The sequence below is a fragment of the Arvicanthis niloticus genome, chromosome 13, assembly GCF_011762505.2.
Source record: "Arvicanthis niloticus isolate mArvNil1 chromosome 13, mArvNil1.pat.X, whole genome shotgun sequence".
NCBI classification, from domain to species: domain Eukaryota; kingdom Metazoa; phylum Chordata; class Mammalia; order Rodentia; family Muridae; genus Arvicanthis; species Arvicanthis niloticus.
The window spans coordinates 73,939,052-73,953,292 of NC_047670.1; the positions used below are offsets into that span (position 1 = coordinate 73,939,052).

The 14,241-nt window shown below is 51.2% G+C and overlaps 1 protein-coding gene and 1 long non-coding RNA gene across 2 annotated transcripts; one reads left to right on the forward strand and one right to left on the reverse strand.

Annotated features, from left to right (window-relative positions):
* Positions 1–35: 35 nt before the first annotated feature.
* On the reverse strand, positions 36–2,181 carry LOC143434164 (uncharacterized). The gene is made up of 2 exons (XR_013103488.1): positions 2,047–2,181; positions 36–1,178 (listed from the first exon to the last, which is right to left on the reverse strand). It is a non-coding gene; the product is annotated as an uncharacterized LOC143434164 (long non-coding RNA).
* Smarcd1 (SWI/SNF related BAF chromatin remodeling complex subunit D1) lies at positions 694–11,636 on the forward strand. The gene is made up of 13 exons (XM_034517255.2): positions 694–870; positions 1,516–1,703; positions 2,012–2,054; positions 2,150–2,272; positions 2,657–2,779; positions 3,726–3,842; positions 4,877–4,978; positions 5,224–5,385; positions 5,680–5,777; positions 7,024–7,159; positions 8,675–8,797; positions 9,790–9,891; positions 9,998–11,636. The coding sequence occupies exons 1-13, from the start codon at positions 694–696 to the stop codon at positions 10,049–10,051; spliced, it is 1,548 nt and encodes a 515-aa protein (XP_034373146.1). The 3' UTR covers positions 10,052–11,636.
* The last annotated feature ends 2,605 nt before the right edge of the window (positions 11,637–14,241 follow it).

Below are 14,241 nucleotides of genomic sequence, written 5' to 3' on the forward strand. Positions count from 1 at the left end.
TAAGGCAACAAATATCCAGGACTCTTTGGAGAAAATTCAAGGTAAAAAAAATTCATTAAAATTTGAAGTTAAAGGTCTGAGGTGGAGGGTTAAGTTCCTGCGCCGGGGAGCTATTGAGCTATTATTTGTAAAATGAGGCCCTGGCTACCAGCTAGGAGACCCGAATCCAGGATGGCTTTTCTCTTAACTTGCTGATTTGTCTTTGCCACGACATTCACCTCCTTTGAGTTCAGCTTTTCCGTTTGTAAAACGAACAAACAGCACATTTTCTTCTTTAGTACTCGGAGTCTGAGCAGTAGGAGAACGAAAAGCAAAGCAACCGGAATGCTTTGGAGAGGTAAATGCACTGGGCCGAGGTGAAGAAGCATCACTCTAGCCGCCAGCGAGTTGGGCTGGATTCTTTGCAAAGCCTTGTCGTCCTCCAACCGCCTGGAGGCGCTCGCTCCTGGCACCTCTTTATCCGCACACCGCTTCTCTATGGTGCTCCCTCCTGGCCCGCGAAGGCGGGAGGGAGTGGTCGGCACGCCTTTCTCTCTAGTCGCCCCCTCTAGCCCGTAGTCTCGCTGCCCCGAGCCGCCCGTGCCCGCCGGCGGGCCGGGCCCACAAACAGCCCAGGCGCTCGGGGGGCGCGCGGGGGGCGGGGGGAGTTCCGGTTCCGGTTCTTTGTGCAGCTGCAGCGGCGGCTCCGGGAAGATGGCGGCCCGGGCGGGTTTCCAGTCTGTGGCTCCGAGCGGCGGCGCGGGAGCCTCAGGAGGAGCGGGCGTGGCGGCTGCTCTGGGCCCGGGCGGAACTCCCGGGCCTCCCGTGCGAATGGGCCCGGCGCCGGGTCAAGGGCTGTACCGCTCTCCGATGCCCGGGGCGGCCTATCCGGTGAGTGGGACAGGAGGAGGGGCGCGCGGGCCGGGGGCGGGGCCGAGCGAGGGCGGAGGACTGACAGGGGAGAGGGAGAAGTGGGAGGGACTCCCAAGGGAGGGGCTCGGGTCCTGGGTGGAGGTGGGGGAAGCAGAGCAGAGGAAGAGTGGGGGGAGGAGGTTAGCATCCTTACCTGCTCCCAGCGGCATTGTTTCCGTATGAGGAGTGAGTGTGGAGCCAGGGTGGGTGAAGTGGGCCCTGGGATGGTCATGGAATGCAGAGAGGAATGGGCAGCCCCAGTGTCCCCAGGAATACCCAGGCTATTGCTGCAAATTGAGGTCATCTTTAGAGGAGACAGTAGCTAGTTTTTTTGTTTTTTGTTTTTTTTAAATGGTAGGACTAGAGATGTCTGATGAGTCAGATCCAGCATAGACCAGAAGAATTGAGTATAATCTAGTTTTTAGATTATATTCTATGAAATCACTAGTAGGCCTGAAGAAGGTCCAGTTACTATATTTCAAAGAAGCAAAGGGCTGTCTTGGTGTCCTCCACCCTACCCCCCAGCCCTGTCCCATTCCTAAAATCCAGGCTTTCACCACTTTTCCTTTCTTGGTGGGGCTAGCAAGGAAAGTATGACATCTCTGGGTCCTCTCCCTTCTGTAGAGACCAGGTATGTTGCCAGGTAGCCGAATGACACCTCAGGGACCTTCCATGGGACCTCCTGGCTATGGGGGGAACCCTTCAGTCCGACCTGGCCTGGCCCAGTCAGGGATGGACCAGTCCCGCAAGAGACCTGCGCCTCAACAGATCCAGCAGGTCCAGCAGCAGGCGGTCCAAAATCGAAATCACAAGTAAGATGACCCCTGGGGTGAAGGAAAGAAGGGGATGGGAGGAGGCCTGTGGGGGAGCTGGTAGTGGGGGGTACTGAACCAGGAAGTCAGCCCTGTGGCACCAAACTGTGCAGCAGGGACTCACCCTCTTGAAGGCTCTCTGGCCTCATGATGCAGTGGGAGTTTGGTGGTAATGGGAAAGGGAGAGTTTAAATGGAGAGTCATTCCATAGGCCTTAGCAGTACTATAAACGAAGTTGCTCTCACAACGTTGCTCATGTTCTGGCTAGTTTCTATCCCAACCTGATGACAGTATTTATTCCCGAACAGTGCAAAGAAAAAGAAGATGGCTGATAAAATCCTACCTCAGAGGGTGAGTGTGGCTAGAGAGGTCCTCTTGAAGGGGTGATGACTTTGTGACTAGAGGTGGTCAGCTCTAGGGCCCAACCCTATCTTTCTGTTCCTAAGATTCGGGAATTGGTACCAGAATCACAGGCCTACATGGATCTCCTGGCTTTTGAAAGGAAACTGGACCAGACTATTATGAGGAAACGACTAGATATCCAGGAGGCCTTGAAACGTCCCATCAAGGTAACCGGAAAGCACCAGGCAGAGAGGTTGAAGGGAGGGGACCCAGGACCGCACGGGCTTAGGGTGAAAAATCAAAGGCATACCACAGCTCTCCTTGGCATTTAAATTGCATCCTCCCCTTCCGCCTACAGACCAGGAATTACATTAGGAGCATAGGAGTAGAGCAGCTGCCAGGGAGAGGGGTGGGGAGAGCCCCACCACTGCAGCACCAGAAGTAGGCCTGGTCCCCTGGTGCATTTATTTACACTCAGGCTCAGGTCAGGGCCTGTACACTTGTAAGCGGAGTCTTTATCCACCTTCGTAAGCCAGCCTGTGAGGAGTCACTGCAGAGTTTTAGGGACCTTTTACTACTGAAGCCTCCATCAGTCCTGTTTGTTTCCTCAGCAAAAACGGAAGCTGCGAATTTTTATTTCTAACACGTTCAATCCAGCCAAGTCGGATGCCGAGGATGGGGAAGGGACGGTGGCTTCCTGGGAGCTCCGGGTAGAAGGCCGGCTCCTGGAGGACGTGAGTTCAAGGTCCACTGTGGTTGGAGCTCAGGGTGGGAGCACCTGGGAAGGAGCAGTGCTGTGTGGTCAGCAGGAAATCTGACTGGTGTTCACCACTCCTGCTGGGAGCTACCGGAAGGAGGTTGGGGGTGCTGTGTTCCCTGCATAAGAAGACAAAGATCCTCTGTGTCTACTCCCACAGCTTCACTGGTATCAAGTGGAAACCCCTATTGTCCTGGGGTCTGGTTTGTTGTTTACTGTGCTCTGGGGTGCTGCCCTTTGGGTTTAGCAGCATCAGAGGATCTCAGGGTCACTCATCCCCACCACCCATCTGCACTAAGCCTTTGAGGCCATGCTTCCTCCAGTAGCTCCTTGAGGTGATTTCTGTCTTCCCAGCTTTTGTTAGAGGTACCACAGTTTATGGATGATGGTCCCCCGAAGTTTTGCTCCAAGGAGAACATCAGACTAATGAGCACCCCAAACTCTCCACCCAGCGGCTCCTTGGGGAGGCTCAGTGTTCACTCAGTGCTGTGCACTCTGGCACTGTTTGTAACTGTGCAAGTGAGCTCGCTGGAGTGCACTTTTGCTGGAGAACCAGAGCCTGCTCTGGGTAGTCCAGGCTGTTTGCTGATCATGTGTTCTCTCTAGATAAAGGCAGGTTTTGTTCCCCTGCCTTTGCCTGTGATTCATTTGCCCTCTGCTGTCAGGCTTTTCTCTGTTCCAGTGTGCTTTGTTATGTTAACGGTTTTGCTTAGCTGCCTCCTTTCCCAGTGGGAAGTCAGAGACCCTGCCCTTGTTAATAGAACTGCTGTGGCCAGGACTTACTCAGTGGCCATAACCAGAAGACATCTCAAGGGTTCCCTCCATTGAGTTAGAAATTGCTTCTTAAGGGACTTTTTTCTGGGGACGTCTTTCTGGCCTTGTGTAACATAAAACTCCCCCCCCCCCCAAAATCTCTTTTCTAGTCAGCCTTGTCCAAATATGATGCCACCAAGCAAAAGAGAAAGTTTTCTTCCTTTTTTAAGTCCTTGGTGATTGAACTGGACAAAGACCTCTATGGACCAGACAACCATCTGGTAGAAGTGAGTAGTTCTGCCTTCCAGGCCTTAACCTTTCCAAGGGATGATGATGGTCTTGGGAGCCAAGCTTGAACAGATTAGCCCAGGGATGGGGTTCCACCCTTGCAGTTTATACGTTGACCTCTAGGCGGCGCTAGCTGTACTGAGTTGGGACCCAGGAGCTCTTGCTATCTGATTTGACCCACCTGTTGCTGTCCTGACTCCTGCCTCCAAAGAAAATTCTGATGGAGTCCTGTCCTCTTACATTTTCAGCTGTCTCTGAATCTTGCTTATAAGTATTGATGGGCTGTAGTTACTGACATGTTTTATTTTCCTGAGAGTAGTTGCTGCAGTTAACTAGTAGGTTGACTAGTAGAGTACGAGTTTGCCTAGGTTACTGATCTTTGTCTTCCTTTTGGTCCCTGAGCCTTTAGATTTATATTTCAGATAACCAGAAATACCTAACAACACCTGGTTGTGCAATGTTTTGAAGGCTGTGTTAGCTGTTAGCAGCAGTGTTTGGGGACAGAAGCCCAAAGTGGCCTAGTGTTCCCTGTGACCCTAACCTGCCCTTTCTTTACCACTGTAGCTGCAGCCCCTTAACTACAACCACTAAGAGACGTGGGAAGTAAGTCACAGAGTCGGTAGGAATCGTCAGTCGCTTGATCTGATAGCAGAGTAGAGTGGCTCAGTCTGTGGACTAGCGTCTCCAGCTCTGTCACATACTGATTGTCATGTGCCGTAGACGCATAGACAGCCCGCCCTCAGTCAGCTGAAGCTACCTTAGGTTTCTGTGCCATGTGTAATATTCATTTTGTGGGTAAAATTATCACTGGAAACTGAAGCCATTCTAAACACAGTCATCTCAGACAGAATTGGAAGGTTCTGCTTATGTGGACAGTAATTCCAAAGCCGTAAGTGTTTAGAGACGCCTGGAGCTATTGATCTTCCCAGTAGCCTCGGTAATCAAATTGAATGTTCAGTTGTTACAGACGCTCTTCCCTCCCACCCCAGCTCTTCCTCTGGAAGAGTACCCCCTGACACCTTCCTCTCTGTAGTGGCACAGGACCGCCACTACCCAGGAGACCGATGGCTTCCAGGTGAAGCGACCCGGAGATGTGAATGTGCGGTGTACGGTCCTGCTGATGCTGGATTACCAGGTATTCTTCGGAGGTGTGAAGGAGTCCAGCTTTCATGGCTATATTGCATGAGGGTCTGACTCGGAGGGGTTTGAGTCTACTTAGGCATGCTTTGCCACTATAGCAACAGCAAACATGTTTCTTCACCTTGTGTAACTTTGCCATCCAGATTTACTAATGTTTGCTAGATTAAGTGTGCACTAAGCACCCCAAAAGACACATGGAACCAGCTCGTTAGCTTCATCTACAGTCTTGGTTCTCTGCAGCCCCCCCAGTTTAAATTAGACCCTCGACTGGCTCGGCTCTTGGGCATCCATACCCAGACACGTCCAGTGATCATCCAAGCACTGTGGCAATATATTAAAACACATAAGCTCCAGGACCCTCACGAGCGAGAGTTTGTTATCTGTGACAAGTACCTCCAGCAGGTATGTGAAGGGCACACTCGGGCCGGGCGGTGGGGGCGCACGCCTTTAATCCCAGCACTTGGGAGGCAGAGGCAGGCGGATTTCTGAGTTCTAGGCCAGCCTGGTCTACAGAGTGAGTTCCAGGACAGCCAGGGCTACACAGAGAAACCCTGTCTCAAAAAACCAAAAAAAAAAAGGCACATTCTATTTTGAGAGTCTAATTGAATTGAAAGTGCCGATTTGTAGCCTCTTCTCTCTCTTTCTCTCTCTCTTTTTCTCTCTCTCCCTCCCTCTCCTCCCTCCCCCCTCCCTCAGATCTTTGAATCTCAGCGGATGAAGTTCTCCGAGATCCCTCAGCGGCTCCATGCCTTGCTTATGCCACCAGAGCCCATCATCATTAATCACGTCATCAGGTGAGTGTGTGCTGGACCTCGCCCCTACCCCCGCCCGGAGACCAGCCGAACAGCTGGTTGTCGGACTGCCAGAGGTCTTGTTAGATGGGTTTGTTCTATTTCTATTTAGATTACATAAGCTCATTACTGTATTAGAACACATAGTGATACCAACCTCTGCTTGCCTGGTACTCTGTTCACCTTTGCGGGTTTATGCCCTGAAGGTGGCTGGTGGCTGGTGTGGCTGCACACTCTTCTCTCTGGCTCATGCTAGAATGGTACTGGCTGGACATCAGCCAACACTGTCATAGTAGGCTCTACTTCCTCTCGGAGACCTAGTCACCAGCTCGACACTGTGGCAGGAATCAGCAACCTCCTTTTTAAAAGACAGGGCTTCCAGTCAGACTCCAACTCATGGTTTATGTTCTCATAATTTGGAAGATAAGAACCATGCGCCTGTCAGATATCACCGCTTTGCCTTCTTTGTTCCATGTTACCCCGTAAAGGCCGTGTTTCCTTAGTCCCTCAGTTAGGTCCTCACCGTAGTCACTCTGTAGCTTGTGCATCACGTCCACAGAAGCTGGACTCCTTTTTGTTGCTGTTTTGTTTGTTTCTTTGTTTGTTTTTTGACAGGGTTTCTGTGTAGCCTTGGCTGTCCTAGAACTCAATCTGTAGCCCAGGCTGCCCTCAAACTCATAGAGATCTGCATGCCTCTGCCTTCTGAGTGGCTGGGACTAAAGGTGTGCGTCACCATTGTCAGCTTGGGCTCCTGTCCTTAAAACTTTTCACAAAATGCCTTTGGTGCTATTTGAATTTTATGACTTTCTTAAAACCAAGCTCAGACCGAGATGGTTCAAGCGAGATGTCTCAGGCTCTCACTGCCCAGCCTGACGGCTCAGCAGGCTGAGGGTTCTTACTGCTTAGCCTGACACCCTGACACCCTGGAGCCCATGGGTAAAGCAAGAGAACTCGTCCCGAAAATGGGCCTCTCTCCTATAGAATGAGTAAATGCAATGAGAACCAAATTTAGTGAGTTACAGTTCGTTACTCCGTGAGACTGGCTGTATCATACGTTGTATCTTTTGTAAGTACAGACATCTGGAGATAATAACTCCATGCAGCTCTCAGAGATGTCCAGCATCTCTGCTGTGCCCTTTGACCTTTCAAACTTTCTTCCTTTTCCCCTCATCCTTGGACCATCTTCCTGATGTTGGCAAGTAGGTCTCAGAAAAAGCCACTTACTGGACCCTGTTGCCTTCCTCCCCAGTGTTGATCCAAATGATCAGAAAAAGACAGCATGCTATGATATTGACGTGGAAGTGGATGACACTTTGAAGACCCAGATGAACTCTTTCCTGCTGTCCACTGCCAGCCAGCAGGAGATCGCTACGCTAGACAACAAGGTAGGGGTTTCTGTCCCACCCCTCCATCATAGCTCCTAGTTGCCTTTTGCTTTTTGGTTTTAACTAAAGATATATTGATACTCAGAACCAGTATATGTTAGGTTGTTGGTAACGTCTGGTGATAAGTAGAGGCAGGTTCACACACATGCTTTAGATTCTGCTTGTTACATTTAGGCTTTGTTTCTAGCATTTTGAGTTCATCTCTCCCTTGTAGACTAGGCTGGCCTCAAATACATGATGATTCTCCTACATCATGTTCAACAGTGCTGGGGTTATAGACAAGCCATGATGACTTTGTGCATGAAGTGCTGGGATTAAAGGCGTGTGCAGCCACTGTGCAGCGAGACCATGTTTTTTAAGACTTGAGTCTATACCCAGCATAGTAGGGCAGCAGTGGAAGCTCTTCCTGCTCTTCCTGCTGCCACCATTGATACTATTAACACTATAGGCAGAGTCGCTGTAGGCAAAGCCAAGTGCTACGTGACCACCAGAGACAGTGTATGGGCTTTTCTGGGAGAGTAGATACGGTGACATGGAAGTTAACAGATGGAGAAGAAGCACAGTGGTATTTGGGGCATGGGAGGCAGAGGACAGTCCAGAGAGATGGAACAAGGTATTCAGAAATCCAAAGGGAGAGTGAGCCTGGGGACCCGTGCAAGAAGCAAAGGTGGGGAGGCTGCTGCTTCACTCCTGTAGGCCCAGTACTTGGGAGCAGAAGCAGGAGTCGCACCACAAGTTCAGGGCCAGTCTTACATACATAAAGAGTTCCTGGCCAGCTACAATTACAGATGACTTCAAAATCAGCCGAAGTACAAGGAGCAGGGGCATGATACTCAGGGAGAGGAAGCTTCTGGGGAACTAGGAGCCTGGTCACAAAGCTTTGATCTGGGAAAAGCACATGCAAACCTTCATGGAGGTACTGATGCTATTTGCATTAGCGGGTAGGTGGAGAGAGTTGAAGAGAGGCAGATCTGGAGCAAAGTCCACATTGGCAACTAGACTGATAGTCTGTGTGAGATGGCAAGGTTCTAAAGCAAAGGTGCAGACAGGGTGGAGTTCGGATTTGAGAGTCAAAGTAAAGGAATGTGGCCCCTGTTGAGTGGGGCTCAGAGGAGTCCTTGGGTGGAGAGCTGTCTGCACTAAGATTGAGAGGAGAAGGAGGAGCAGCAGCAGCGGTTAGGGGAAGGGTAACCACTTTAGTTTGGGAGATTTCAGCTGAAGGTGTCTTGAGATGCTAAGAGAGCCTGTAGGTTTCTTGGAACGTAGCAGGTGATCAAATGTTCTTCATTTGTTGGTGCATGTTGAAGACGTTGAAATCACAGCTTCCCTTACCTGAATAGAGAATCAAGCACGTTGCTTTCTGAAGGGTGCCAGAGGGCTATAGGAGCTCTTATACCCAGTGGACTCTGGGCAGTGAGCCCTGCCCTGGTGTTTGGCTATGGCAATGACAGCCTGGGTGTACCTTTAGCTTAGAGCTTCCCTGGCTTGAAAATGGAGCATCCTTCTTCCTTTCAGATCCATGAGACAATAGAAACTATCAACCAGCTGAAGACCCAGCGAGAGTTCATGTTGAGCTTTGCCCGAGACCCTCAGGGTTTCATCAATGATTGGCTTCAGTCCCAGTGCCGGGACCTCAAGGTAAAAAGCCTACAAAAGGCCCAGAGGGGCTTAGAGAGGTCAGAAAGCTGGTTGCAGGATTGAGGGACCACCTTTTCTTTTTCCAGTACATCCCAGGGTCCATTTTATAGTTGATAGGGGAAACAGAAGCAGGACCATCACCAGTATAGTCAGCACCTCCCAGTGTTGTCTCTGGACACCCAGCTGTTGGGACTAGAACTGAATGAAGATTTGGGCTCTGCTCTCCCACAGATGTATTCCATGGGAAAACACAGGCTAGTGTGACTAAAAAGTAGTAAACCAGGGCCAAGCAGACTGGCAGCAGTAAGCTTGTCCAGAGTGAGGGACGCAGATGAAGCAAGGACGGCTGAGGAAAGCACAGAAGTGGAGTTGAAGATACTTCCCCGGGAGAAGAGCATCATAAGCCCAGGCAGGCACGTGTGCCTGTGCACCATGCCATAGACGCTTGACTCGCTGTGACTGCTGTGACCAGTACAGCAGAAAGGTCTCCTGGCAGTCACTTAATGGGTGCTTGGGGTGACTTGGGGTGTCATCTTTTTTTTTCCTGCTGGGGCTTTTGAAGAAACCTGACCCAAGCTGGGTAGCTTGAGCAATGGGATTGTCTCCCAGTGGTGGAGACTGGAAGCCCAGAATGAAAGCATCAACAGGGTTGGCCCTATGCTCTCTGCTAGCTTCTGGTGATCCTGGGTGTCCCTCAGCTCAGGCCTGCTGTCTTCTTGTGTCTTCACATTGTGTCTGTGTGTCTGTCTCTGTCTACATTTCCCTCCTTTATAAGGACACCAGTTATACTGGATTAGGGCCAATCCCAATGAGCTCATCTTAACTTGATCATCTGCAAAGACCCTATTTCCATATCAGGTCACTTTCACAGGTACTGGGGAATTAGAATTTCAGCATCTTTGGCGGGGGTTGGGGTGGGCAAGGGGTACAGTTCAACTGAGAGCAGACGGGAAAGCAGGAGCCATGTTGTCCTGTCTGCCCTGCTCCCTCAGACGATGACTGATGTGGTGGGTAACCCAGAAGAGGAGCGCCGTGCCGAGTTCTACTTCCAGCCCTGGGCTCAGGAGGCTGTGTGCCGATACTTCTACTCCAAGGTTAGTGCTGTGCCTGAGCACACAAGGGAAGTGACACAAGGCAGGATCAGTGGTGTTGGCTGCCAGCCTTTGGTGTCTCGAGCTTGCATCCCTGTTTTCTCTGCAGGTGCAGCAGAGGCGGCAGGAGTTAGAGCAAGCCCTGGGAATCCGAAACACATAGGGCCTCTCCGGCCCTAGCGTGGCTGCACCGATTCCTTGGGCCCTGTGCTGCCTGCCTCAGTGTACCTGTCTTGGTCTTGCTTGAGGCATTCCAGGAGATGCTGTTGGCTCCAGGACAGTGTCACAATGAAGAGGGTGTCACATTTCTGTCTCACAGTCACCTGTTATCCTTTCCTGCACCCCAGCCTCCCACCTCAGCTCCTCCCCGCCAAGCTCCCATGTGCCTCTACCTCCCTATCCTGCATAGGACCTCCAGATAGAGTTAGAGAACCACAGTGGTAATGAGTCTCTGAAGTGGTGGGGCCTCCTGAGGTCCGGTGGTCTTCAGGGAGACCAGCTACACTGATCCTGCCTTGCCAGGAGACCCAGGCCTTGGGAGCTGTCCTCCTCTGAGCCTCAGGCCTAGGGCAGTCTGTAAGCTAGCTGACCTCGGCCTTCCTGGTAACCCGACTTCTTCCCTTTCCTCCACAGGTTGGAGCAGATTCTTCTTTACTTCTTGCCCTCTAGCACTAAAGGAGCCCGGGTTCTTGGGCTTCACTGAGCCCCAGGTTGGTCCCTGCCCTCTGGACTTAACCTGCTGTCTCAGTGCTGTCTGCCCCTTAGTGGGGTCCATGTCAGTATTGGAGTGTGTTTGAACTGTTGCTCCCTCCACACACTCCCGTAGCTGCCCGGGATAGGATTTCCCCACACCTTCCCTAGCCCATGGTGTCTGGGTTGGGGATCTTGCCTTTCCTTGTCATTCCCAGCAGAGACTGTTCCTTCCTGCTGTTAGAGGAGTGGCTTGTTCGTTCACTCCACCCTGCCCCTTCCCTCAAATGGAGAAACAGGCCTGAAATCAAACGGGTAAAGCCCTAGGCCATCCCTGTCTTCCTGTCCCATGTCTGCCCAGTTGAACCCCACTGGTGGCTTCTAGGGCACTGAGGAGTAAAAAGCGCCTAGGGCTGGAGAATAGGTCTGAAATGGGTTTGTGACTCCCCACCCCCTGCCCTCAAAGCTTCAGACCCCTCAGGTAGCAGCAGGACGTGTGATCTGGGCCCCTTGGGACAGATGGTCTTGCATCTTCCAGGGAAGCCTCAGATTCTTCCAGGTTTTGTCACCTGGAATTAGCATGTCCCAGGCTCGCAGACAACACTGCAGGGTGGGAGACAGCTGGGCACAGGGGGATTCCGTTGAGCATGGGCTCTGAACCCACAGAACTGACAAAGCCCCTGCTTCCCCACCCCCACCTCAGGCTCCTGCGAGCAGTGTTCTGCACCCTTCCCTGCCTGTTCTGTACTGGGGACAGCAGTCTTCTCCCTGTCCTCCCTGTGTCCTGTATCCACCCCTCCCCTTGGCAGGTCCTCCCCACAGTGACACTGGGCAAGCCTGGGGCAGCTGAGCCCCAGCCCGGCTTCTAGCTAGAAGCATGATGAGGAAACTCAGCACTCCTACAGTGTCCTGTTGATGACTGTTGATTAACTCAGTCGTTTTGTTTTGTTTTGTTTTGTTTTGTTTTGTTTTGTTTTGTTTTCATGGACCAAAATTTTTTTTGTACTGTCTCCTTACTGATGTCACCCAGTTTTAATAAAAGACTTCTGAAGAGTGGGTCCCCACTGTCTGGGGTTGCTGTGGGTCCCCACTGTCTGGGGGGGGGGGGTCGCTGTGGGTCCCCGCTGTCTGGGGAGTCACTACTGTAGTGCCATCTTCCCTGCCCAGTGCCCTCTTACTTGACAAGTGTTTCTTGAACACTGATGTTTCCCAGTTGTGCCATGGTCTGGGGAAATGAATCTTTTTCCTGGGGACTCTGGGTCTTATCAGAGTCTTGTGACCTCAGCAATGCTCTTGGGATAGTTGCTTCCACCACCATCAGGATCAGACAAGGCAGTGGCACTTCTGGTGTCTCCCTTGTCCTTGAAATCTCCAGGTCACTTGCTGGCTGGAACAAGCTGTCCTTGGCGTCTGGGGCCCCTTGAGGTTGATGAAACTAAGCTCTGCTTTCCCTAAAGTGCATGTGTATCCAGCTGTTGCCAAGGCCCCAGTGACATCAGGTATCTGTTTTCCATACAAACCCACCAGATGTTCTGATCTCATGCTTTTTGGGTTCTACATACGGCCCCAAGATACCAGGGGTTTCTTTGTGTTGCATTCCTGTGGTGAGGGTCTCTGTATGTAACCAAAGGCTGACCTTAAACTCGTCATGTGCACCATTACAGCGCCAGTGTAAGAAGTCGTTCTTAAACTCAGTGTGGAATGGCTGCTTTAGTCCTGTGTTGAGTAGATAGGGCTGCCTTAGCTGGCTGCTCAGACGTGATTCCCCTTGGAAAAAGCATGACATGCCTGCGGTTCCACCTGCTTCCACCGGGGGCTCACAACTTCCTACTGCACCCCTGTCCAGGAAAGTGTGGAACATTGGATGAACTGCCACATCCTGCAGTCACAACTAAAAATCTTACCCATTCATGCAGTGCATCGACACACGCCTTTAATCTCAGTGCTAGGGAGGCAGAGGCAGGAGGGTCTCTGAGTTCTAGGCTAGCCAGGATTACACAGACCCTATTTCACAAAAAATAAAATCTTACCCGTTGGGTAGCTAGCTGGGTGTCTGCTAAGCAGTGTTGTCTGTCTGCTGCCAATCTAGAACATAGGTTTCTCTGAGTTTCGAGGGTAAAAAAGAGGTGTAATAACCGGGAATAAAGAAAGCAAGAGGGGATTGAGGCACTGAGCTGGCATCTGTTTTTACCCGGGCTAATTGCACATGTAATGAGGGGCTGATGAATCATCAGTTCCAAGCAGATACTGTACAGCTTGCTCTTGGAGAAGCTTTGGTGGTACAGACAACTTCCTGTAACGAGCATTCCCTTTATTCCTGTGTGGATGGCCACGTGCTTTGTCTCTCTACACAACCTAATAGGATGTAGGGGCAAAAAGAGATGGGAGTATTTAGGCAAAAACAAGGCATCCATTTCAGGCATAAATGCCCATTCTTTAGAGTTCCTATCATATGTGCCAGGGACAGGAACATCCTTTCTTCTCCACCCTTGTAATCAGTGCTCCCAGCTGGCAGCCTGGCACTAGAACCCTCATCATAGTGCCAGTGTGATAAAGGATTGGTCTGTGGGAGACTAGCTCTGCATTAGCCAGAGTCTGATAGAAGAAAAAGACAACTTCAACTACTGATTGATTTCGTGTTTGTCCCCATCATAAAGACTGCCTGGCCCTGCGACCATGGTAGGCTGCCTCTGTGTAATCCCCGATCTGGGGGAAAAAAAAAAACATGCTTCCAGTCTTGACCTCCCACCCACTTTTTCTTCCCACTGGCAGCACTTCCCTCTAACCTACTGCTGATTGCTGTTACTGGCCAGTGGTAGCCTGGGGGATGACAACACTCCATTAGTGGTGTGCCAAGCCAGGAGGTCTGCACATGAGCGTACAGTGGCTGGCGTCTGCCCTGTGGGTCAAGGTGCACTGGAGAGTGAGGAGCCTGCGCTGGGCTTTCCAGAGTGGCTTGGAAACCGAAGCTCCTCCTCTTAGTCAAACAGACTTGGAGCCCAAACTGCTGGATATGGGCCTGCCATTCTCCCCCTCCCCCAAAGTAACATATCAGCATCAGAGACCACAAAGCTCCGGAGACATGGCTACCCTTGAGCTTAGAAGCTGCTGCTGTAACGGGTTTCTCTTCCCCTGTGTAGCACCTATAAACTAGCTATTTAACTTAAGAGTCCCTGTAGGATAGGCAGAGCCTGAGAGAAGAAATTGAAGGAAGATCAAGCTTTTCCAGGACCATGTGCTGGCCACCACCTTCTGCCCTTCCTGAAGCCTGGAAGGACTGTGGGCCACGTGGCATCAGTGGCCTTTACCTTTGACCTCCCTTCCTTCCTTTTAGAGACCTTCAAATGGGGATTATCTGAGGTGAAGGGGCTCACTGAGTCCCTGACCTGTGAGTAACCAAGATGACCTTGTTCTTTTTGGTTTTCCAAGACAGGGTTTCTCTGTGTAACCCCCACTGTCCTTCCCGGGAACTCACTCTGTAGGCCAGGCTGGCCTTGAACTCACAGATCCACTTACCTCTGCTTCCTGAGTGCTGGGATTAAAGGCGTGCGCCACTATGTCCAGTTTCTCCCTGGATATTTTATCCTTGGTTGGGGATACACCAAAGCAGCCCCTTACCTTGTATGTGGTATTATCCCTAAAAGGCATTCACATCCCTTGAGC

Coding starts and splice junctions, on each gene's coding strand:
- Smarcd1 (XM_034517255.2), top strand. CDS start 694: ATGGCGGCCCGGGCGGGTTTCCAGTCTGTGGCTCCGAGCGGCGGCGCG. Junction 5,778..7,023: donor ATCATTAATCACGTCATCAG/GTGAGTGTGTGC, acceptor CTTCCTCCCCAG/TGTTGATCCAAATGATCAGA. Junction 8,798..9,789: donor CCCAGTGCCGGGACCTCAAG/GTAAAAAGCCTA, acceptor CTGCTCCCTCAG/ACGATGACTGATGTGGTGGG.